This window comes from Choloepus didactylus, chromosome 2 (genome assembly GCF_015220235.1).
Source record: "Choloepus didactylus isolate mChoDid1 chromosome 2, mChoDid1.pri, whole genome shotgun sequence".
NCBI classification, from domain to species: domain Eukaryota; kingdom Metazoa; phylum Chordata; class Mammalia; order Pilosa; family Megalonychidae; genus Choloepus; species Choloepus didactylus.
The window spans coordinates 53,552,900-53,576,771 of NC_051308.1; the positions used below are offsets into that span (position 1 = coordinate 53,552,900).

Here is a 23,872-nt window from a genome sequence, read left to right on the forward strand (position 1 = left end):
TCTATCAGCCCAAAATCTGTCTCCCCAAATTACAGTAATTCTGACAGTTTCATAGTATCAAAACCTTTTAGGATAATGAGCATAATGGCCCCAGATGATGTAATTAGAGGTGATCTAATTATTGAGCATGTACAGATTGCTTACATGCTTAGAGAATGTATGTAAGAAAATGGTGGCCTTAATATGATGATGTGCATGATTTTTAGTATTATAATGAGGTACAGGTCACTTATAGTTTAAAGTCTAAGCTACTGAGCATGTCAGACGGGCCCATTTTGGTTAGTTCCAGCTTCAATTATCAAGATAACTTTGGACTTGAGGTTAGTTCTGGGCTGACTCAAGACCCTTCATTAATAAACATTAGGAGCTGTCTTTAGTGATCATAAGACTTTAAAGTTGTATAAATGGGTACAAGTGAAGGTTAGTCACAAGGTTTTTACAACCTCAAGGGCACAAGATGAAGGCTATACAATCATTATCAGCGATCAAGGCAGCTGGGTTACAGTTCAGAGATTTCAGATATTTCCCTCTGTCCACTCTAATATACCAGAAAGTAAAAAGGAGTATCTATATAAGATTTGGTAATCAAATCAGCCCTTAAATTCTAACTTCTCAGTTACAGAAAAAAGGAAATAAAAACTGACTGTAAACAATGAGGCAAACTGGTCACTAATGAAGAAGACATAATTGGATTAAAAAGCTATTCTCTGAAAGGTGGTTGAATGCTTGATGAAGGGTATTCAACTTTTTGAGGCTAGGCCCTAGTAGATCTGGAATGCTACTTCCCAAGTGTGTCTATGCCTCTGAAATTATTTCTTTTAATTGCAAGGAGAAACTCACCTATAAAATCTCACTGTTTTTCACAGGTTAGGTGTTGCATATGACCAAAAAGGGTATTCAAATGCCTTTGAGAACTCAGAAGGGAGTAGTTGTTCTGCTGATAAAATGGTTGAAGTAATGCAGCTGACATTGACTTAAGAAAAAAAGAAAAAAGATTTAATGTGTCTTTAAGTTTTTAAGAAAAGGAAGGTATTTACTCTACATGGCTATAGTAATACTATCTCATTGAAATCCATTCAAATTTTTAAACATTTCACAGCATCTAGTAAAAACAAGTGAGCATTTTTAATATCACGTACATTCTCTTCTGCCTAAAGAAGTTAATGTCAAATGTATATCACATTAGTTTTTTCTATTACATGTCAAAGGAGGAGAATAGAGAAGGGGGTAATGGAGACTATTATCTAGCTCCTGGGTTCCTACCATCCCTGGGGTCCAGGGATGGGTTTCAGGAGGTCATGATCCCCTTAAAACTGTATGCAAAATTTACATGTAGGTAACTTTTTTTGGTAGTGGGGGGGTGGGAGGAGAAGGTCCTTGGCTTTTGCCAAATTCTCAAAAGAGTTCAAGATAATGAATGTAGTCTGGATGATGCAGTACACTTGTGGAGACCTCAAAGCATGGTGAGGGTCTATTGTTAGGCTACCACAGGAAGCGCCAGTGGGGTTGTCACATGCAAGGGCCAGCTAGTGGACCTGAAGACTGACCCTCCTTACAGCAGGTCCCAAGTGAAGACCTCAGAGGTTTAAGATAGGATATATAATTAAGGCTAGAGAAGAAAAGCAAACAATGACCATTACCTAACACTGGAGCGTTCTCTCAATAGTCGTTTTCTAATCCTGATAGTTCTGTTAGGTGGCCAGAGGCATTTAAAAATAGTATAGTGTGTGTTTGTTGGGTCCTCATGGTTACAAATCTTAGCATTTACTTTGTTCTGAGGTACTGGATTTGAAAATAACTGTGGCGGTGTTGAGGTATGTCACTTAGAATACTTAATAAGGGTCTTATATCTGTAAAGCCGGTGAGAATAATCCCAGACACGCCCAGCACTCTATAAATGATGCCTTGAGGGCTAAATAACACTGGCAAAAGTGCTCTGAGATCTTTTGAAGGAAATTATATCCTTGACTCTCTCGATATTATCACTCTAGAAATATTGCTAAAGCTCAGTACATTTTTCAGCACTTATACCATTATCTCTCATTTATTTCAAAGTCAGAAAATTCACAAATCATCTTCACCCTATCAGAGCCTTTGAATTTATAGAATTTGGAAATGCTCTATTGCACCATTTACATTTCCTTTTATCCCAATTGGTATGGACCCTAAGGAGAATGCTCCAAGTTTCTTTGTCATACACATTTACACACCTATTATCTAATAATGGCTTTGGTCAAGGTCATTCATGAAGTAGAAGGTAACCACCGTAGGGGGTGAGGAGTTACAGACCTGCTGTTAACCTTCTCCTTTCCAATAATAAACTCTAGAAAGAGGGCAAGGACTCTGTTTTATTCATTGCCTGGCAACCAACAGGTGGCCTTAAATACTTGTTAAATTAATAAAACTCTAGAATGTGGTCAATGCAAGGAAGTAATGCTCCCAGTGATACCATTTTGAAATGCTAATGGAACTTGATAAGGGCAGGATTCACCAGTTAAACCAAAGAATAACTAATTGGAAACACACATTCTAATAATTTGAGCATCATTTTAAAGAAGCTAGTTTCAAACAGGTTTTGGACAATGTTTTAATATTTTGTGTATGCATAATGTACCAAATGTTCTTTTCTTTTGCATGTGATTTAAAAAGTTAATTACAATTTAATTAAAAATAACTTTTATTGTATTTTCTTATTACAAAAGGAATACATATTATTTTCATTTTCGAGCATGACTTTATTATATCCAGGAGATAAACTTTAATCCAGAGAAATGCATTTCTTAGTTTATTCTTAAAGTAAAAATCAATGAGGAAAAAACATATTCAAAAGAAATCTTTTGTAGAAGACAGGTATCTATATTCTAGAAATTTAACTTAAGGTAATACTATTGTAATTAAACATAGAAACTCAAACTATCTAAATTCTACTCCAAAACTGACAACACAAATTACATTACATTGTAATTAAATACATGCAAACACTAATATGGGAACCTTAAAAAAAATGCCTTTCACAGATGGAATAAATAGCTAGACAAAAATATTTTCTGATAATCAAAAGACAGTGTATTTACATGCAGAAAGAAACCCACATCACAAGAAAAAACAAAATCATTACAGTACAGCATGGTACAAGCAGCTAGATGAAAATCACCTGCCACAGAACAAAGTAAGGCGCCTTTTGAAGGCTGCTTTGTGCGTACAAAATAAGCTCATAGTTACCAGTTGCCGAACTGCCTGCAGCCCAGCACATCACATCTCAGATACAGGGCTTACAGAGCCCTATATGATCCACAGCGTAAGAGAACCATTTGGGGAAAGCTGTATTCCATTACTTTTCTTGCTACTCATTCTTTTGCCTGATAAATGGGCATCTAAGTGAGAGAGAAAACAATGATATTTTTTTAAAAACAAAAACTTATTATTCTTAAAAAAAAATTTTGCTTATAAGATATAATATCCTTTGGGGCTTGCACACCCTCCTTCAGGAGTAGTGACATATTAAAATCACATTTACAAAGACGTATTTGAACATCTGACAATCACTGATGTGAGATTAGTTATCTGGCTTCCCTATAAAGGAAATCAAATGTAATGCATTGAGGGCCTGGCTCTCCCCTATTACCCAAAAATTTTACACAAGAGGCCAGCTGACCACAACAGTGACAACTAACTGAGAGGCAGGCATTGCTCTTGAAGTCACAGCCACTGCTTTCTTAGAGACCACATCACAGTGACACACCCTGAAGCCAAAAGAAATCTCTGGTAGAGTTGATTCCCAAGGAACCTTCTTTACTTCTTCATGTGATATAAATGGCACCCTACTTTTCTCTCCAGCCCCCATGCCTAACCACGCAGAACTATGTTAGCCCTCTTGTGCACAACATCAGGTGGAAAATACAGTAGCTACAAATGAGAACTTAGAAAATGGGTACCCATTTGGGGGAGCCTTCTAGTCATATCTTGCCCTCTAGGGGCCTAGAGAAAGAAAAACTTTTCTAAATGAAAAGGCTGCTACTGCTACTGCTCTTCCATTGCATAGAGGAGAAGTTTTAGGGACTGAAACTCTCAGTTATCCACCTTTCACCTGGTGAATCTGTCTCTGGTTTCCAATATGGCAAAAGGTGACTGCTCCTGTAAGTGTTTTTGATTCTAGCCTGTTTGTCTAGAATGAATGCAGAGTAGAGACCAGCTCTTACCCCACAGAAAAGGCTTTCTGGAGTTTGGCCCTCTGACTTGGAAACCAATAAATGAGGTACATTTGTACTTTGCCAGCTGGGATGCAGACTGGTAGTATGGTAAACGTAAAAACCGACTAGATAGACCAACTTGAGCAAAACCCAGCAAAAAGATAATAAAAACTAACTGGTTCAGGCTACTAAAGGTTTTGAGGCACAGGGAGGTAAAGTTTTCTGGTGTCACTGATATTCCCATTAGGCATTTGGGGAAGAAATGTGGTAACTTTTTTCAGGCCCCAAATATCCAATCCCCCACTTAACTTCCCATTCTAGCCCCTGTGGTGCTGATGTCCCAACTTTTCAGTAGGTCCCAGTCCCCCGGAGAGGTCTGGCCTCAGCCTCCACATCATCAGCAATGCGGTGGGAAGGGCACTGAGGCGGAGTGCCTCTGCCTGGCCAGCCCAGCCTCTGCCTAGGAGCCAGAGAGGAAGAGAAACAAAGCCATCACACTACCGCCAAACGATGAATACAGAAAAGCAGAGCAGAATCCCTCCCCCCACCCTGCCACCACTCCCCCAGGGCCCCCACATCCCCATGTCCACACATATGCATGGACACACTTGTGTGCTTGTGCACACACATTTGCTCTGGTGAGTCAAACAAATTCTAATGAAAAACTCATGGGCTTCTTTTCCTGAAAAGCCAACCTGTTTGACCATACCGGACCAAGTACTCCTTTCAGATCCAGACCCCAAGCTACATACCCAGCATGAGGCAGAAACTGTAGGGATTCCTTTGGTAAGACAAGAGTGTGTATAGACTATATCAGCCAAAAGTGACACTGCAGTCAAGTACTACTTGGCTTCTGAGGTGGGTTCTCTATCGTTACAGTTATCCCAGTCCTTTCTGAAAGCAGGCATCATAGCTGAAATCAACTTCTTACCATAAGCTGGGATTTAATGCTTTACCTCATGAGAAATTCTTCTCCCTAAAACAGTGTTTCTCAAATATTAAATATACATAAGATTCACCTGGTGATTGTGTTAAAATAAGATTGTTTCAGAAGGTCTGGGATAGGGCCTGAGATTCTGAATTTTTAACAAGCTCCTGGTCTTGTGATCTTAGGGTAACAAGGAATAAGGAATGAGAATGATGCAACTATTCCACCTGTAATTCCTGTTCAAAAGAAGCAAAATGCCATTTTAGACATTTGGTTATAATCTCTTAAGAAATGAGCAGATAATTTTGTTAGAAGGAACAACGCACTAAATTCTAAGAGGTCTCCAGAGTTTTCCTGTACAATAGATAATTTGAGTTCCATGTTGCTACTGGGAGTTGTAGCACACTGTGGTCAAATGCAGTTTTTTGATACACAAAAACCCCTACAGAAGTTCACATGCCTTCCATCACGTCCTTCCCATCTTTTCCAGAAGGTGGTGGAAGAGAGCCATGCCTACAACAAGGACCTCAATCACACTGGGAAACATGCTTTGGCAGGATCCACCAACCACTGTGCTGCATGAGGCAGTTTTGGAGTAGGGGAGTAGGTGGGAAAAAATACAACCCAAAACAGAAAACAAAAAACCCAGAAGCCTTCTGATAGGTTCAAATTACTTAACAATTTTATTTACCCATTCCATACACACACACACAAAAAAAAAAAACACATTTCAAATACAGTTACAGACACTTTATGTGGATCTGAGTGGCATATTGTGTGAATGTTACCACATTAAATTAGAATGCTGTTAAAGACTCAACTTAGGTCCCTTCTTTCAACAGAGCTGTGCCTAGGAAATCTGCAGAACTCTCTTCCTTGGCTTCCCAACCCAGCTCATTCTCATTCAATCAAGTAGAGCTCAGCCCCACTCCCACTCCCCTCCCAACAGCACAGCTTGTGATCAGTCCTTTGCTTTTGCCACAGCAAAACCATCACTATATCAGAATAACTTGATCTTGTTACTTTGACACAATAAAAAAAAGTACACAAGGAATTCAGAAACAAAAATATTGAAGAGGTAAATATTTGTCACAGATCTCCGGTGAAAGGTATACTTTTGTTGCCTCTTAAAATCAATTTTTAATGCAAAATTGCCTTTGCATTTTTATTTATTAGATTAGGGATAAAAGCCAAATGCATGGCAGACTAAAAACAGCAGAATTATTTAATGGAACATAACATTCTATAACAGGGAAAGTTGAGGACATGGCAAGTTTGAAAACAGATAGTGAATGTGAAGTCCTGCCATGAAGCAGGGGATTGTATGAGAGGATTTCAAGAACAGGGAACAATTCCAGGTTTTGAACAGGCATTGCCTTAGCTGAGTTTACAAACTACCATATAAGCGATGTACAACTTTCTCCTTTTACAAAATGATGAGAATTTGGCCATTACTCTGAAAGAAATGCCTATTTAAAAATCTTAGTGTACATTATTTCCTCCTTTAAAAAAAACGTGGTGTGTTTAGTTTCTGTCTTTGTAGGACACATGCTACAGACAGAATTACAATAATGTGCACATATTACCAATCGGTACAACTGGAAAACAGGCAGACTGTCAGCACACAGATGCTACTAGAACCTGTAATCAATCAGCATATGGACCCTAGCAGAGTCAGTCAGCATGCAGGCACCACTAGAGACAGTCTTCTAGACATGATGAGTCTAAATTAAATTCCTAGACATATTTCTGATGTCTGTGTCACCTCTAAGGGAAGTCAGAGATCTACCCTGCCAATGTTGCAACCTGGCTCAGTTGTTATGTATTTTAAAAATAATATTTAAAAATAAAAACAAGTCAAAATGCATACTGGAAGAGTTGGGTAAAATTTATCAAATTTCCTGACAACACACAACTTGGCTTCTGAGCATGGTAAAGACCATGGAATGTGGATTAAGACATCATAACTCAGATATAGTTCTCTCAATTATTGGACACTTTTCCCCTTGTCCCTTGGCTACAAGGAGCATCGATGTGTTTCTCTGGAACTTAGATCTCCTGTTCACAGGAAAACCACAAGACAGATTTATTTCCAAACACCTATATCATATGATTCTTAAAAATGCCAGTGCTTTTACAGATCACATGTGGGTACAAAGAGGGATACCCAGAACCTCCAATGAAAAACTCAATCGTTCTGACTAGGGATACAACTATATTGAATCTCTAACTCTAACTTCTTGCCAAAAACAGATAAAAAAAAAAAAACAGAAACAGAAAAAAAAATACAATACTACAGTGCAGAACCCTCACAAAATGCATGTTCTTAAAAGACTTTCTTACACTGCTTTCTAACTTATCGTAAAAACAAAACAAAACCAAAGACAGTACAGTAAAATTAGAGATAAATTACAATTTGGGGTTTAGGAGATAGGAACAGAAGTGCATTCTCTAAATCTGCTTTAGATTTCTCTTTCAAGTCTGTCACAAAATTCCTCATTCAGCTTTGAAGCAAGGAAAAAAGGAAAATAATATACCCTTTCTCCATTTTATACCAGTGAATTAAATGCCAGAGTCTTCACCTATTTTTCTCAAAACAAAACTTACAGCTTCAGCAAAGGGTGTTCTGGAGTCCATCCTTTCTTTGTATGGGAAGTGATGTAGACACAATCATAGTAATATGTATATATTACCAATTGGTTCAAGAAGAAAAGGCAAGGAGGACAGTAAAGAAAAGATGGGAGATAAGACTTTTCTGGAATTTCTGGTAAGGGCTCTATTCCATGCTATATCCTCCTGGCTTCTTCCTGCTGAATCTTCTCTAGAGGGATCTCACTCTAAAAACTGAACGGTATTGAAATTCTTGTCAAGTTCCAATTTGTCAAGTCCTCTCCGAGGATAAGACTACTTAAGGCTCCTCTTTGGGGGGACTAGCACTGGGGAAGTGTGGAGAGTGAAGAAATAATCAGCATGCTGAAACAGAATCGACATTCCAGTGGCCTGTCTCTAAAACTGGAGTTTATAGCAGGGCAGCACAATGCTATTTCATACGAGAATTCCTCTCTCGCTGAGAAGATACAGCTCACATCCAAAATCCTTGGAGCAAAGTGCTCCCTCTTCTCTTCAATTAGCTCTTTGAATAATCCTCACCTCATATCAAGAGACAGGACTGAATGCCTATTTGTGACAAAGATGCCACCAGCCAAGCAAAGCTACATGAAGTGACCTTAAATGAAAGTGCCATCTATACCTCCTATACCACTTCTCATTCTCACATGGTCAGGGGCCATTCCCATCTCTCGCTCCTTTAGTCGCACAGCCAAAGGACAAGAGAAAAGTCAGGAGAATAAATCTGTTCTCCAACCCAGAGTCAACACTTACAGCCTCAGTGTGTTACCCTTTTGCAAATATTCATTTGTTATAGATTATAAGCCCTGCCTCTAAAATAACCTCCTTCAAGGCAAGGGTGTTTTCTTCTACTTCTTTGTATCATTTCCCCCACCACAACTCCCACCCCAGCCCAAAACCCTACAAAAAAGATACTAACTACGCATTGTGTAATGGCTAAGCAATAATATCCAGTTTCTTTAAGTCTTGGATACAATTTGGAGAAGAATCTACTCAATCTGACTTTGCAAATGGTCTGTGGTATTCTACTAAGGATGTAAGAATAAAGAACACAAGGTCAGGGATTGTTTGCCTGAACTGACAACCTTTATCATCCTACGGTTTTTACCCCAATAACCCTCTCCAGGGTGCTTAAATTCCCAGCTATTATCCAAGGGCATTTATTTAATTTAATGATTTGTTCCATAACACACTGCAACATGAAGGATTAAAGATGGACCTAGAACCTAGAATGACTCTCTAAAATACAGGAACCTGCCTTCTAAGGAGTTATTTCATTCAATACCATGATTTGCTCAGTCTAGCTCCAGAGAACTGTCCTTTCAGAACCAGGAGGAAGTCAGAATTCCTAGAGACAGCTCTGTCCAAGTACCTATGATCAATATTTTCAACACAACTTCATAAAATGATGTTCTTAACCTGGAGTATGATTCATAATCATCGGAGAAGTTATTTAAAGGCATACATCTCCAGATCCGACTCCCAACGAGTCTGAGTCAGTAAGCCTAAGTGGACCCAGGCATGTGTAGGTTTCAAAAATGCTATAGAGGATTCTAATAAACGCTCTTAGATGAGAACCACAACAAAACGTGTTCTGTTACCAAAACAAAGAAAGAAAACACCCTAGCAAATAGCTAACTTGTTCTCACTGGTTACCCCTAAAAGACTAGCCAGCTCATAACTGTATAGTGGGGAATCACCCCTCTCATAAAATCTCATAAGAACTCTAGACTTGCTCTCCAGAAAAATGTACATTTTGCATTCAAAATGGGGGTGGGGAGGGTAGGCTGAGTAATTATAAGACCACCCAGGGGTTAAGAATTCCTGCTATTAACATTTCCTATTTAATCCCACAGAGAAAGTAAAATAACATAGTGAATAGATAAGGGCCAAAAGAGAGGGAAATAAATATAAACAGTCAAGAGCCAGACCCCGCAGGGTCCAAAGGAGGAAATCTTGGACTGCTGTGGGGTATTTCTCCCAATAAGAGAGATCAAATTCATCACCGGGTTTTTCCATATTTGGGGAAAAAATTGTGCCTGCAAATTTATTTTATATTTTGACTTAAGAAGGAGAGTATGCTGAAAATTACTAGAAAATAATAAGCAGCTTTAGTGAACTCTTCTTTGCCTTTTGCCTGGAGCAACTGAAATGTCCGTGGTGACTCCTGAATCTAGCTCTGTCCTTCTAAACAGCACAGAGGTCACTGGCTTTGGCAGGAAATGGCTGTGGTTGGCAAAGAGTCTGGAAGCCACTGGAGAAGAAATCTAACTGCCTGACAAGAACCTTGCAAGAGCTAGAGACCAGCTTACCCTCCTAAACCACGTTCCACTGCAGCCAAAAGGCTCTTCAGGTTTTAAGAAAACAACTCAAGACATTTTCCACATACTCAGAGACAACTTCTCCCGGGACAAGGAAGACTTAGGATTGTTTCTCATGAAGGAGGTAAGAACTCTCAGGCTATGTCTACTTCCATGCCCCCAGAGCATTTTCTGAATGTTCTGTAGCCTGGGCCAGCTCTTGTAGGACCTAGCTTGAGAAGAAAGGAGAGAGAAAGGGAAGACTCTCCCTGAGTCCAGACCCATTTAGGCCCACTGCAGGGAGCAATAACGGAGCCTAGTCTTCTTTCTCGCCAACCTCCCCTTCCTTCCCAGACAGACACCACAATGCCATGCATTTCACTGGACAATCTAAAGGGAAGATGAAAGAGGGAGAAGAAAGTAGGCAAGTAAGGACTGGTAAGTAAGATAAAACATACATTACTGACAAGTAAGGTAAAACACACATTAAAAAGACAAAGGCAAAGGAACAATGGGCTGGTATGTGCCCCCTCTGCCCCACCTCCATTTTCACCCACACAAGGACATTAGTGATTCAACACCAGGGAACAGAAAGAAGAATCAAGGGTAAGTGTATGGGGCATGCTTAGCCTCAGCCCAGCTGTACCAATCACCCCAGGGGAGTGTGTCCCTTCTCATCCTCCAAACCACCCCCCATCTGCAGACCTGTCCTAAAAGACCCACTTGCCCCCAGGTGGGAAGATGTTTCAAAGGGAGAATAGCTAAAGCTGGTCTGGAAACATGGCGGCCTCATGTTCTGTGTTAAGATTAATGGCGGGGTGGGGTGGGGTGGGGTGGGGGCAGGTAGATTGGAAGTTAAATGATTCTTTGGTGATTAGTGACAAGGGCAGGAGGCCAGGGTTGGAAGGAAACACACAGTTACACCACCGGAATGCTGACTTGGGTCTTCGGCTGGTCAGCCCCTTCTTGCATATCCAGGGCACGGAGAGGGCTGAGGGGCTTGAGGGGCCGGCTCCCAACACTGTAATTTCTTGGACGCCTTATTGTATCCGAACTGGACAGAGGCGTAAAGCTGTTCCTTCTCATCCTTACAGGGGTTTGGTTCTTGGGGAAGTTGTTCTGATTAGAAATGGAGGGATACCACACAAATGAAAGCCAAGCCAAAAGCTTACTCATAAAGTGTAAATAATGTTTATAATGACAACTGCTTCCCTCACTCATGCTCCTCTGCAGATAGGGTTTCTCATAAGATATGGGACATGGCCTGGTCTCCTAGCCCCAGGAAGCTAAAAGGGTTGCAGAGGGAGAAGTTCATTGAGCATGATACTCCAAAGCAGGAAACAGGCCCAGAAAAAGGAAGGGGGTTATTTATGATCACAGAGAAGGGCTTAAATTTAAGTCATACAGATTACCAGGGCAGACCTAGGAATAAATGTAAACCTCTTGACTCTACTTTACAGGCTCCACTGGACCCTGCTTTCTAATGGGAGAGTTTCCAGGGTGGGGGTGGGGGTGGGGGGATGGGAACTGCATTTCACTTCAGTCAAATACTTTCCGTATTTCATTGGAATTGCAGGAGCCAACTTTCAAAGTTAAGACTCATGAAAGAGGTGCTAACTAAAAAACTAATAATTCCAATAGCTCTTCCTTTTGAAAGTAAGAAGACTACATAGGACATTAGTTGTGGATTTGTTTTCCTTCTGTACATAAAAGAACCCCCAGTCTCTTGATGACAAAGGTTCAAAAACTCAAGGTGCAGGGCAGCTGGCGTGTCCATCCGTGGTAAATACTTACGGTTGGCTTGTCACGATGAGTGTTCACAGCCTCCACATTGAGTTTAATTGTTTCTACTTTGCAACCTGAGAAAATAGAGGGAGGATAAGAGGGCTTTAGGAAAAAAGCCCAAGGAAAAATTCCTCAATTTTAGTATGGGAAAGCATACCATAAAACATATGGGGTGATGAAGTTGAACTTCTAGACAAACCAGAGAAAATTGAAATATCCTGACCTTCCTTAATTCCCACTTCCTGCCCAACTTCTAAGCTCATAGTTACCATAGGCCACAGGAGTAAGTTTGAAGATGGTATGGAGAGGGCACCTCAAGTATGGTAGCTCATCTGAAAGCAGAAGGACAAGGGGAGGGAAGTCTTTTAGTATTATGGAGTAAGGTCAAGTTAGTGGGAGAGACAATCTAAGGAGCTTATAATGAGTTTTCTTTACCCTGACCACCATATAGAATTGAACAACACCTCCCTCAACCACCAAACAATTAACAGAGCCACAAAGAAGCCACCCAAGCTACTGAGTGGCAAGGAAAGTAAATAAGTGAATTTTAGATCCTTCAAGCAATGAAAATAGGAATAAGGGCTATAGCCAGGGCTCCATGGGACTGAAAACTGTGGCCCACCTGGGTACAATAGAGATCAACTGCAGCCTTCCCAGCAGCTCAGATATGTCAAGAAGGGAAGGGAAGTAACAGGGAAGGCAGCAGCCCCTCCCCACTTCTCCACCCAGAAAAAAACACCCTGTTCTGAATCCAAAAGATGGAGGCACTTCTAAGATTTCACTCTTTTAGTGGCCAAAGTAACAAGCTGGGAATGTTCAACCACTTTCCTGATCCTGCCAGGAGTTCAACTCAATGCTAGTCCTATAGCGAAGCAGGACCAAGGAGCTCCAGCAGCAGCCACCCTCCATTGGGGCTTTTGTATCAGCAGAGCAAATTTGGCAAGTGCTTGACTCAGTGGCTACCGGGAGTCCTACACTGCTGCCTGAGAATGTACTCCAATTTGATTAGAAGAGGGGAAAGTCTGGTTGCCAAGGATCCTGGTGCTACCCCAAATCCAGCCCTCCCCCCATGGATGTGGACCCCTAGCCCCTTCCCTCAGTGGCACCTGCGCTCTTATCCAAGAAGTAGGCCAGAAGGCAGCGCATGACAGCCTGGTGGGAGATGACGAGGACATTGCCCTGGCGTTCCAGCTCCATGATGACAGGCTCCAGCCGCTGTACCAGGTCCTGGTATGACTGTGGGGGCAAGTGGGGAAGGCTGGTAGAAGACAAGGCTCCAGCCGGCAGCTGGGTTGGTGACTGTATCCCAGAGTTAACAGTCACTTCCCTTCCTCCCTAGCTGGCTTTCCTCCCGGAGGCTCAGGGACTTTGTGTCACCTGCTAAGTGCCTCCAACCCTGGCATCTCTTGAGAATACTCAGAACTTTCAACAGCAAGATTCAGATCAAGAAAACTACAAGTCAAGAAGAGGAGGTCTGTTTTTATTCTCCCACAGATTAATAGGCAGTGTGTAAGGCATCAAGAGGCTCCCAGGAGTTTCCCTGGACCTCTGCTATTTACTTTGGCCTTGCATATCCTTACAGTATGACACTACTTACACCAGAAAACAGCATAAAACAACAAAGATGGTAGGGAAATGATATTTACTCAGTGACTATACCTGCTTGGAGGGGTGGGTGGGATTGAGGGAGTGGAATGAAAAGAAGTGAAGATCATGTTGATTCTACAACATACTCAACACAGAGAAAATCTTCATTGAAACTTGACACTCCCTTTCCCTGGAGATCTTAACAAACTAATGAAGCATTTGACTGCCTAAGCCAAATTAAACACAGTAGGAGCCAAAGACAGAAGGATAAACTAAATGGCCCCAGACCACCCCTTTCTAGTCCCCCCAGATCTCATTCAATTCTTCCCCCAAATTAAAGCTAACTTGCAAGTAAAGGGCTGGGCAGCCATATACAGGGAGTCTCACCTCCCCACCAGGATACCGATACAGATATTTCTCTTGATCTCGAAGGGCAAACTCTTCTGGGTACTGCTTCTCAATCTCTGCGTAAGTCATCTCCTCGCACACACCCTGCAAGGAGCCACACTGGCTTGAAGAGGTAGACTGACCAACAGCCCCATCCCAAATAATGAAGATGACCTTGAAAAATACTAGTTCTTAGTATGTGACAGGCATGATGCTGAGTCTTTTTTCATATTGCAGTAGACTGGCCAGGGTGTGGGGCTTGTGGGGTGAAGGCCACTGCAGAGGGTGGGCAGCTTCTCTAGCTGAAGCTACCACTTTCTCCAACAACTGTGGGGAAACTTAAAGATCACAAAAAGTCAACAGCATGAAAAGAAAAGAAGGGGAAACTGGAGGGACTGGAGACTTCTTGCAGTAGGGAAATTAAAGGGGGTTCAGAGGAAGGAAGGAAAAAGGAAATGCCTTCTTTGGTACTCAAGGTCAGAGAAAGTCAAGAAAAATTTTGGAAAGGACTTTCCCAGAATAGCTGTCCAAATGATCTGAGCAGAAATTAAAGAAGTGAGTAGAGAGCTACTTCTGTTTCCCAGGAAGACAATCTACAAAGGAACAAAATGAGTCCTTGGCAGCCCCACTCTACCCAGGAGCTGAAGTGGCTAGCTGGCACAGGTGCTAGAGGCAAGCAGGAAGCCCTAACTGGGAGTACAATTATCCCCACTTCCTTCTCCCATCCCTGAACTGGCTATAGATTCAGCTTCCTCAAAATTTCAACTTTGTGGTTCTAGTTTTCTAGATAAAACTCCCAAACTGTGATTTTCATGAATTTCTGCCTGAACAGGAGACTCATCGGCTTTTTAGCCCTCAAAACTTCCTACTCACAGCATCAATCTCATTCAGAATCTTCCACTGTTCATAAGTCACCCCCAGGGATTCGGCAGTCTGGATAGTCCTCTTCAACTGGCTCGTCCACACTTTGAGGTCCACTATCTCTTGTTCCTCCAGAAACTTCCTTAGAGCTTGAGCAAACTGGGGTTTGAAAATAAAAATTAAAGAAGAAAGAAAACACACCTACGTACATACACACATGACTGTTAACTCTGCCTATAAAGGACAATGCGTGTGGCCATGGTCAAAAGGTAAAGTGCTACATAGTTATTATAAACCAAAGAGGAAATGATTCAACTGGAGCACCCTGTAATGGGCTAAGGATACAAGTAGTGCCCAATAAATATGTGATGGCTGAATGATCACAGCAGAAATGGTTCCAAATTATCCGGACTTCAGTAGAGTTAAAATCAGTAAGCAAGAAAGCATTTTTTTAAAAAACAGTTGCTTGAATATCTGAAACCAGTCTAAGCCCACATGGGATTGAAGAAACCAGGAAGGTGATAAGAGATGACCTCCACCATGCCAGGAACCCCAGCCCACTGACCAGCTACTCACCTGCTTTCCCCGCACTGAGAGTCCAGAGTCACCTCCAATCTTCCCCAAGATATTGAACTCGCTCTCTCCGTGCCGACAAAGGTAAATGGTGCGGGGCTGGACATGGATATTCATGAGGTAGTAGACTATCTTGCTCTGGATATAGTCTTGGACTCTGTTCACTAAAAATCGCTGACCCACATTTATCACTTTGATGAAAGAAAGATCCCTGGAACAGAGGAAGAAAACCAAATCCCTTAGATATGAAAATCTGAGGATAACAGTAGGAAAGGAAGGATTTCTATAATTACTTGCAGGCTTATAACAGCTTTTCCTCTCTCCTCTGTCACATCCCTGCTCACATTTATGGAATCAAATTATAAGAAATGAATTACCCTTCAGAACTAAGATCAAGTAAAAATTCCTAAACTTCTATCAGTCAGTACCATTTCCTGAATGCCTCCACTGTGACATGCAATTTAGATAAATATGATAAACAGAACTCAGGCTTCCAGGTAGGGACTAGATAAGATGACCTGAAGATTTTGATAGCCCCAAAATTTGGTGGGAAACACAATACCCATCTCAGGCGGTCAAGACCAGGCCAAAATATGGCACCACCAGTGATGCAGTAAGGGTAGGAGGCATGTGGTGGTTTAAGCTATATGTACCCAAGAAAAAGAATGTTCTTAAATCAATTCCTGTAGGAATAAACCCATTGTAAATAGGATCCTTCGATGAGGCTACTTCAGTTAGAGTGCAACCCAGCTCATTCAAGATGGGACTTAATCCTACTGCTGAAGTCCTTTACAAATGGAATGAATAAAGAGAGAAAGCCACAGAAGCTAGAAGCTGAAATCAACAAAACCCGAAAGAGAAGGGAGAGACCAGCAGACGCCACCAGGTGCCTTGCCATGTGGCAGAGGAGCCAAGGATTGCCAACAGCCAGTCTTCAGGAAGAAAGTGTTGCTTTGATGACGCCTTGATTTGGACATTTTCCTGGACTCAAACCATCAGCTAATGAATTCCTATTGCTTAAGCCCAACACATTTCATGGTATCTGTTTTAAGCAGCCTAAGAAACTAAAACAAGGTGGCAAAGCCATTCCATGCTCTCCCTGCATCTACTTCATCAAGCTTTTTCAAAGGCATCATTTAATTTTTCTCACTATAAAAGCAGTAAGTGCTTATTAACAAAAAATTCAGAAAAAAAAGGTAGACTGATACAAATAAAAACTACCCGTAACCCTACCATGGAGATAATATCTATATCTATCTATCTATCTATTTATCTATCTATCTATATGTATGTGTATATATATTCTTCTAGAATTTTTTTTTTTTAATGTAGGGCTTTGGGATAACTGAAGAATATACCATTATGCCATATCTAGGGCAATGGTTTTCAACCTCTGTTTTAAGGGAACATTCCCAAATAGTAGAATTCTGGGCAACCCACCTAAAGGAACTAAAAGACTCAAAACATAAAGCAAACCCCTGCAGCAGTCTTAACAGTGTGTCATGCACATTTGTCTTGTCATCCGCTTGTCCTTCAGGGCTGTATCTTTATTTGAAAAAAGCTGTTGACGGCCCCAACTATGCTTTCACAAGACCATGTTCTCACAGGTTTCCATGTGCACACCATCTTTCTTCGGCATGCACTTGACATTTTGCCATGGCTCTTATGCCTCACACATAACTAGTTAACCTGTATTCTATACCACCTTGCTGATAGACACTGCCATAGTGATGCTGGCTAGTATTTATTAGATTTCTCTGAGCCAGGCATGTTCCTTGACAGGTAGTGTATATTATATATGATATAGTATAAAACATTATAATTACATGTTATATGTAATAGCTCATATGTGTTATAATACATAATATATTACACATATATTAATACTTGTGTGTGTTATACAATAAACTTTAAATATTGGTCAAAACCTGGTGACACATCTCTGCAGAGTGTCCTGCAACACCTTAGTTTGGAACTACTTATCTAAAGCAGTGGTTCTCAACATTGGGGGTTAGGGGTAATTTTGTCCCCAGAGGACATTTGGCAATGTCTGGAGACATTTTTGGTTATCCCAAATGGAAGCTAATACTGGCATCTGGTGGGCAGAGGAGGGATGCTGCTAAACATCCTACAGTGCACAGGACAGCCCCCCACAACAACGAATTATCCAGCCCCAGATGTCAATAGTGCTGAGGTTGAGAAATCCTGCTGTAAAAGATAGAGGAAGAACTGATGATTAAAAAAACATTTCAGTGTTCAAGTATAATAAGCAACCCACATAAAAGCCACACAATCCCTATCTTTTTTCTCTTGAATGATGTAAACATTATAGGGCTGGACTGTCAGAAGGAAGTTTGGGGACAGAGGAAGAAATACGCTTTTCCCAGAGGAGACCCCTGCCCCCTCCAATCCTTCAAACCATGGTCTCAAACCTTACTTGTCATAATTGTCTGGGTCGAGGGGCTGATAGGTGACTTTGTAGCATTCGATTCTCTTCAGGAAGTCCTCCATCACATTCTCCCTATTCCTTTCAGGGTAGTCGGGGCTCGACACCTTTACCTCCTGAAATCATGGGAAGAGCAAGGGCCTAGTCAAGGTTGCCCTCAACAGCCCTCCCACAAATAGCCACTGCTAAAAAAAGAAAAATAAGAAGTCCACAAAGGTGGCCTTTCACTAGTGTTGGCCTTTCATTGAGCACTCCCTCTCTCGCCGCATGACCCTGGCAACCAAGAATGGAAAGGCAACTGGGAAGTCATGTGCCTGCTCCTGGCTGAAGGACAGAGGCAGTCACACAGCTGAAGCTGCTCTGGGACCTCAATTTCTTTGTGCATCTTCCCGAGAAAACAGAATGAGATACAGTTTTTCCCCCATTCCCATTCTAAATGGGGTACTTGAGCTGATACATTCCTGACTTGGACCACATGCCTCTTCCTTAGATGATCCCAAGTTCCTAAGTTGCTGGGAAAGCATCACCATGATACAATGCCCAGGGGTCTACACAGCACAGCAAAGCACATCAAACTGGGACTGTCTTATCCCATGACCCCGCAGGGCACAAGGAACTCAATGCAGAGAGTGCTGAGCAGATGACCTTCCTATAAGGCAGTCCTTAGAGATAAGGAAGATACTGATGTAGCCTAAGCCTCACTACCCAACTGCTGCCATATCACCCAGCCATGACTCCTACAATCCCAAATCCTGACATCTGCTCAACAGCTAATTCTTTACTTTATTCCTCAAAGACTCATTTTCCTCTCCCAAGGGAAAAGTGTGAAAGAACAAAATGGTGCTCTGGCAGATAGAAAAGATCACTTTGTGATGTTAGACATGTCTATCTCTTTCTTTCTTTACCCAGTTGACCCCACCACCAGCAGCACACACACACGCACACCCACACACACACACACACACAGCACAAACGATGAACAGGAGGTGATATACAGGCGGGGGCTAGGAGGTATCACCCACCAGGATGTTGGCAGCAATGACATCAGGATCATCACAGACAGATTCCACAAAGAATACCTGGCCAGGGAAGAGAGGGCAGTGACAAGTCAAATATGGCCAGGCTGCTAATTAAGAGCACATGCTCATACCTACCCCACCCCAGCCACCACATCTCCCAGGATTTTCTTCATGAAAGTGACTTTCAAGACCTACTCATTTCAAAATAGTTCTTACCACATCCCCAGGGCCTCAAACATACAGGCTAAGGGTCTGAGAAAGGACCTGAAAGAAAACACTCAAGATTGGGGGTATGCCCCAAAAGAAGAAAATCAGATAATCTGATCCCATCCTCACCCACCAGAGTCAAACAGATCCATCCCCTCTCCCATTCTTAACTCTCTACCTCTACTCATCGCTTTTCCCTCAACATGGGCGTCAGAGCCTACCTTAAAGGAATTATCCTTGGCAAAGTTCAAAATCATGTCCCTCCTCTCCCGGGTGGTGTTGGTGGCATCAAACACCTGGGAACATAGCATTCAAGGTAAATGAGTGGGGACAGAGATACGGAATCCCACCACAGCAAACCCAAGGTGGGTCTGAGCAGCCAGGCTGCTGAAAGTATGGGGACCAAGAAGGGGAAGAGGTAGGTAAGACTCACTGCAATCTGCCCACTCTCCTCAGTGAGATACGCCTTAACATCTTCCAGCGCCACCAGAGCACACTGTCTGCCATGAGAGCAAAGAGGAGTGGGGCAACACAAAGCTTGATTGTAATCAGAGACATGAACAGGTGGATTACTATAGGAGTCACATTCCTTCCCACTTAGTTTTTCCCACTGGTCATAATTTTTCCCAGACTGGACCTTCTAACTTCCCCACTAGAGGTTTTTACACCTTCCTATATGCCTCATCCTAACCCACTGCCCTGATGCACATGTCTTATCTCTCTTTAGGCTTAGCCTACAAGCATAAAACCATCTCCCTGAGCCCCATTCTTCTACCTGCCCACACCCCAAGTGACCAGCCCATCAGATAGCTTCCACTTAAAATCCCCACAAGATGTTTACTGAAACAAACAAACAAAAAACCAAAACTCTGCCACATCCAGTCTCACAATAGCGGAGAAAAAGTTGACCCAGAGGTCAGGCCTAAAGAAGATGACTCACTTGCGGATCTTCATGGCTTCCTCATTGTCATGCCGGAAGAAGTCATAGGACTTATAGGACTTGACTGCTTCACGCCGATACACTCCAAGATTGAACACTGCAGGAGACACCCAAACCCTTCAGCAGCAAAACAATACAACAGCCCCACAAGAGAGGATTTCTTGGCCTAATATCAGGGCGGCCAAGGGATTGAAATAAAAGCACCATGGTATGTTGGGAACAATATCAGACTGAGAGTCAAAGAATTGGGTTCCAGCCTCAATTTACTAGACCTTGGACTAGTCTTAAGCTATCTGACTTTCAATTTCCTTAGCCACTATGTCTATTTCACAGGGTTACTGCTAGGATCAGACAAAATGACACATAAATGCAAGTGCTTTGAAAATGTGAAACCCTATTCTCCTCCTATCAGAGGCATGCATAAATACTGGGCCAATCTGCCCAGGCCAGGAAGAAACAAGTCTGGGAAGAGGGAATAAATCCAACAAATCAGGAAGTAATCACTATTTCTGCCAGGAGAAACATGCAACCTTGGCGCCAGAGAGAACAAGTCTCCCTGAGGCCTATGAGGCCCAGAAACCAATCATTTCCCTTCCTAATGAGTGACTTGCACCTACCTTTGGTGGGTACCCCAATCCAGTTAAGGTAGCGTGTGAGTTTCTTGGACACATAGGTCTTGCCCCTGGCTGGCAAGCCAATCATAACGATGAGAGTCGGGGAGTTGGTCATGTACGAGGCCCATGCTAGAGGGAAATGAAACAGAACAGAACTAAATGATCAAGGGGTCTATGAAGGTTCATGCTCTGGGCTAGAAACTTCACAGTCATTATCTGGTTTAAACCTTATAAATCTGTAAGGAAAGGATCCAGGAAGACTGGGAAGGCAAACTGAGGAGGTGTCTGGTGGACCTTCTTGAAATAGAGTCAAAGGGACCTGCAGACTTCCAGAAAGTCTCTTTCCCACATGTCTAAGGTCTTCACAGAGGTCCCCAAGGTGGAAAGGGGGGGAAAAAGTGGTAATGATTAGAAAGAAACAAGGCACTTTCCTTAACACAAAAATGCCTAGCAACACAAGAATGAAATACCTATGAAGGAAGGATTTGTGCCTAGAGAGTCTACCAGTGCAGAACTGAGCTGACTCCTACAATAAGTCCAGCAGAGTTTCTATCCTGAGGATCCCATCCTTCCTTTCATAGCCACAGGCAAGAATTAGTTTGCCTCAAGCTGCTCTGGCCCTTGCACTCAGGCCACAAGTCCCTCCTTCAGTCAGAAGTCCTAAACCATAGTGACATTCAGACTGTGGCAAAGCCTACTTGCTGTAGGTTCTGAATAGACCTTAAGAAGCTTCATGGTAGAGTTGGTCATCATGGCCAGCCTGTCTCAGTGGTCCATATAAAGGTAAGATAATGCAATTTAGAAGCAGGAACAGTCATTACTCTGCCCTTCCTCACTAAACATATTTCAGGAATGCTCGGTGAGATGTACCTCACTGGACAGGTGAGCACACTAGATGCTCGGAGGTCAAGTGACTTGCCTAATGACACATAATGGGTCAAGGTTAGAGCTAGAACTCAGATCCAGATCTTGTGGCTTCCTCAGCAGCTTTTTTCCATAAAAATAGACTATAACTCCTTGTTTGCTTGTTCACAGGGCTGGTTCTTTCCTACCCATCCCGTCATAGGGTGGTGGTAGGAGAGGAATCCACACTGCTGCCAGCCACTTTTCTTGGGCCAAAACCCAAACTGAGATAATCTGGGAGGGCTCAGACTCTGCCTGGCAACTATGAACAAAGATCCTGCACAGGGATGGGAAAACGAAAGAAAGGCTTTTGCCTTCCGCTTCTCTGCACTACTGTTAGAGGTTGCCCTGCAAGTTACTGCTTTCCTCTGCCCTGGGACAAGGTGACCCTGTAAGACTAAGAGAGGCGATTCAGTAAGTTGGAGCATTGGCATGGAAAATTCATCTTTCATCTTTTGGGGAAGAAATGACAAAAAATCTCAATGGAGAAGTGGGCAGAAGGACCTGGTAGAGAATAAACATTGGGGGGAAGTTTCCTAAGGGTATTTAGTAAGAAGTACTTGGCAGCCAAAGAGAGTGGCCTTGGTGGTAAGGGAGGGGTGGATGCCCTAACTAGGGGTCAGAGGACTCGGCTTTTAGTCCTTTACCCACTATGCACATGAGAAATCCCTGGACCCAGGCAGGAGTACCTTTCAAGGTATGTATTCAGGGTGATTTTCATCCCTACCCAAATAGGGAACCCAAAGGCATAGCAAATACCATCTTGCAGCCTTAACTGGCATTAATCCCTGATCTCTGACCCTTCAGGGGCAGATATAACTGCATGGGATTAGCTGCCTCATTTGAGGTACTAAAATCCCCTGGGTCTTCACTTTTTCCAGCTCAGTGCCATGCTCCTCTCAATCTCCCATGTTGTGGCTCATTTACTTGTACCGCATCCAGACCTGCTTTGTCCACATCTTCCAACCAATTAGGTATTTCCTCCAAAGGACCTGTTACCCTCTCTAAAGCTTAAAATGAGCTGATCTTGGGAGGGAACCAGCTGTTCCATGTTTACCAAGCTGGACAGAGAGGGCTAAGAAGAAAAAAACAGCCACTAAGGGCCACCAAGGACTCCTCACAGTGCCCTCCAGCAAGCAGTTTACCTCCCACCTCTACCCTTAGCACACCCCTGCACACGCAACCAGCACTTCTCTTTTTCTGGAGTACAAAACAAAACCACACTTCCTATCTCCAATTGCCACATGGGCAAGACTAGGAACAGTCTGTCTTGCCTCTTAAAACAAAAAACAAAACCACCCCCACCACCTTAATTTATATAGTAAATACTTCACACTGATTAATTTCAGAAACAATGTAACACCTTCCTTGACACACAATGGAGAACTGTTTTCATTACCAAAGTCTTCTTCCATTATTTTTTCTAAATAGGAACTACATTTTGAAATATGCTGCCCATTAAAGTGCATTTCATTAGTAATTATCTTATTTTTATTCATTAGAAACCATAAAACTGCCAATTTTCTCCTGCGGCTTGATTGGCAGGCATGAAATTACCAAGTTCATGACTATAACCTAACACTATGAAAGCTGATGTTTCAGTTAAGCAGTACAGCTATAGTTGATAATGCCCAATTTTCATCAAGCATTTTGAAATATTAAAAACAGCTTATAATAAAGAACTTGTTTTGGAGGGCAAATTAGTAATACTGAGCAACATTCCCAATATGTTTATCCTTTGTCCTATTATTTCTGTAGGAAAAATCACCAGAACAAAAGTGCAAAGGTGTATGTGCAAGGATGCTCACTGTAGCATTGTTAGTGATGGTGGAAAATTGGAAGCAACTTAAACATCCATCAGTGGGAGGCTAGTAATAGCCATACAATGCAATACTATGCCAAATAACGTAAATCTGGATTTACCAAAATAGAAAAGATATCCACAATATAGTAAACTAGAAAAAAAGAAAAGAAAAAAGGAAATGGCACAGAACAGATATATACAGTACCAAGCTATTTTCATTAATAGAACACACCAGAATAAGATGTGTGAAAGAATAGAACAGAGATAGGAGAAATTGTGAGAGATTTTTTACTTTTCACTTGATTTCTTTCTGTATTGTTTCAATTTTTTTCATGAACATGTACCACTTTTGTAATTACAGAAAGGTACACATAGGAACTTGTCTGGTCCAGATTTACTCAAAATAGCAAAAAATAAAAGAAAGAGAGAAATTTCAACAGGAAAAAGCAAATAAGCAAATCATGTCGATAACCCCCTCCCACGCTACCCACTCCTGCATTTTCATAGAACCCTGAAACCAATCATCTGGGAACCTTAAAGGCGCCTCAGTCACTGGCTTCCCCCTACCCTCCCTCCCTGGAACAGCTGAAGTCCCCAGTAATGCTCTTTTGGCAGTTTTCAGCTCCCTGAAGTCATTTTTTTCAGCCTTGAAGTCCTGACACCCAGTCACTTCCCAGAGTTGAAGTTAGCCAACACAAGG

General features: G+C 42.1%; 1 protein-coding gene across 15 annotated transcripts in view; it reads right to left on the minus strand.

The window, feature by feature from the left end:
- Nucleotides 1–23,872, minus strand: part of PFKFB2 (6-phosphofructo-2-kinase/fructose-2,6-biphosphatase 2) — a 35,223-nt gene that overhangs the window by 7,687 nt on the left and 3,664 nt on the right. For 7 of the 15 annotated variants that reach the window (XM_037824844.1, XM_037824839.1, XM_037824851.1 and 4 more), the window contains 14 exons: nucleotides 20,469–20,594; nucleotides 19,852–19,948; nucleotides 19,345–19,411; nucleotides 19,133–19,207; nucleotides 18,708–18,764; nucleotides 17,677–17,801; nucleotides 15,243–15,450; nucleotides 14,679–14,825; nucleotides 13,806–13,910; nucleotides 12,938–13,067; nucleotides 12,101–12,163; nucleotides 11,841–11,905; nucleotides 10,986–11,165; nucleotides 2,728–4,650 (listed from right to left, as the gene is read on the minus strand). In XM_037824844.1, coding sequence (XP_037680772.1) covers nucleotides 4,588–4,650; nucleotides 10,986–11,165; nucleotides 11,841–11,905; nucleotides 12,101–12,163; nucleotides 12,938–13,067; nucleotides 13,806–13,910; nucleotides 14,679–14,825; nucleotides 15,243–15,450; nucleotides 17,677–17,801; nucleotides 18,708–18,764; nucleotides 19,133–19,207; nucleotides 19,345–19,411; nucleotides 19,852–19,948; nucleotides 20,469–20,594 — 1,508 coding nt within the window. In that variant the 3' untranslated portion in view covers nucleotides 2,728–4,587. Of the gene's footprint in view, nucleotides 1–840; nucleotides 974–2,725; nucleotides 4,651–5,778; nucleotides 11,166–11,840; nucleotides 11,906–12,100; nucleotides 12,164–12,937; nucleotides 13,068–13,805; nucleotides 13,911–14,678; nucleotides 14,826–15,242; nucleotides 15,451–17,676; nucleotides 17,802–18,707; nucleotides 18,765–19,132; nucleotides 19,208–19,344; nucleotides 19,412–19,851; nucleotides 19,949–20,468; nucleotides 20,595–23,872 lie in introns of those variants that run through there. The other 8 variants (XR_005215091.1, XR_005215090.1, XR_005215089.1 and 5 more) reach the window with 8 other exon arrangements.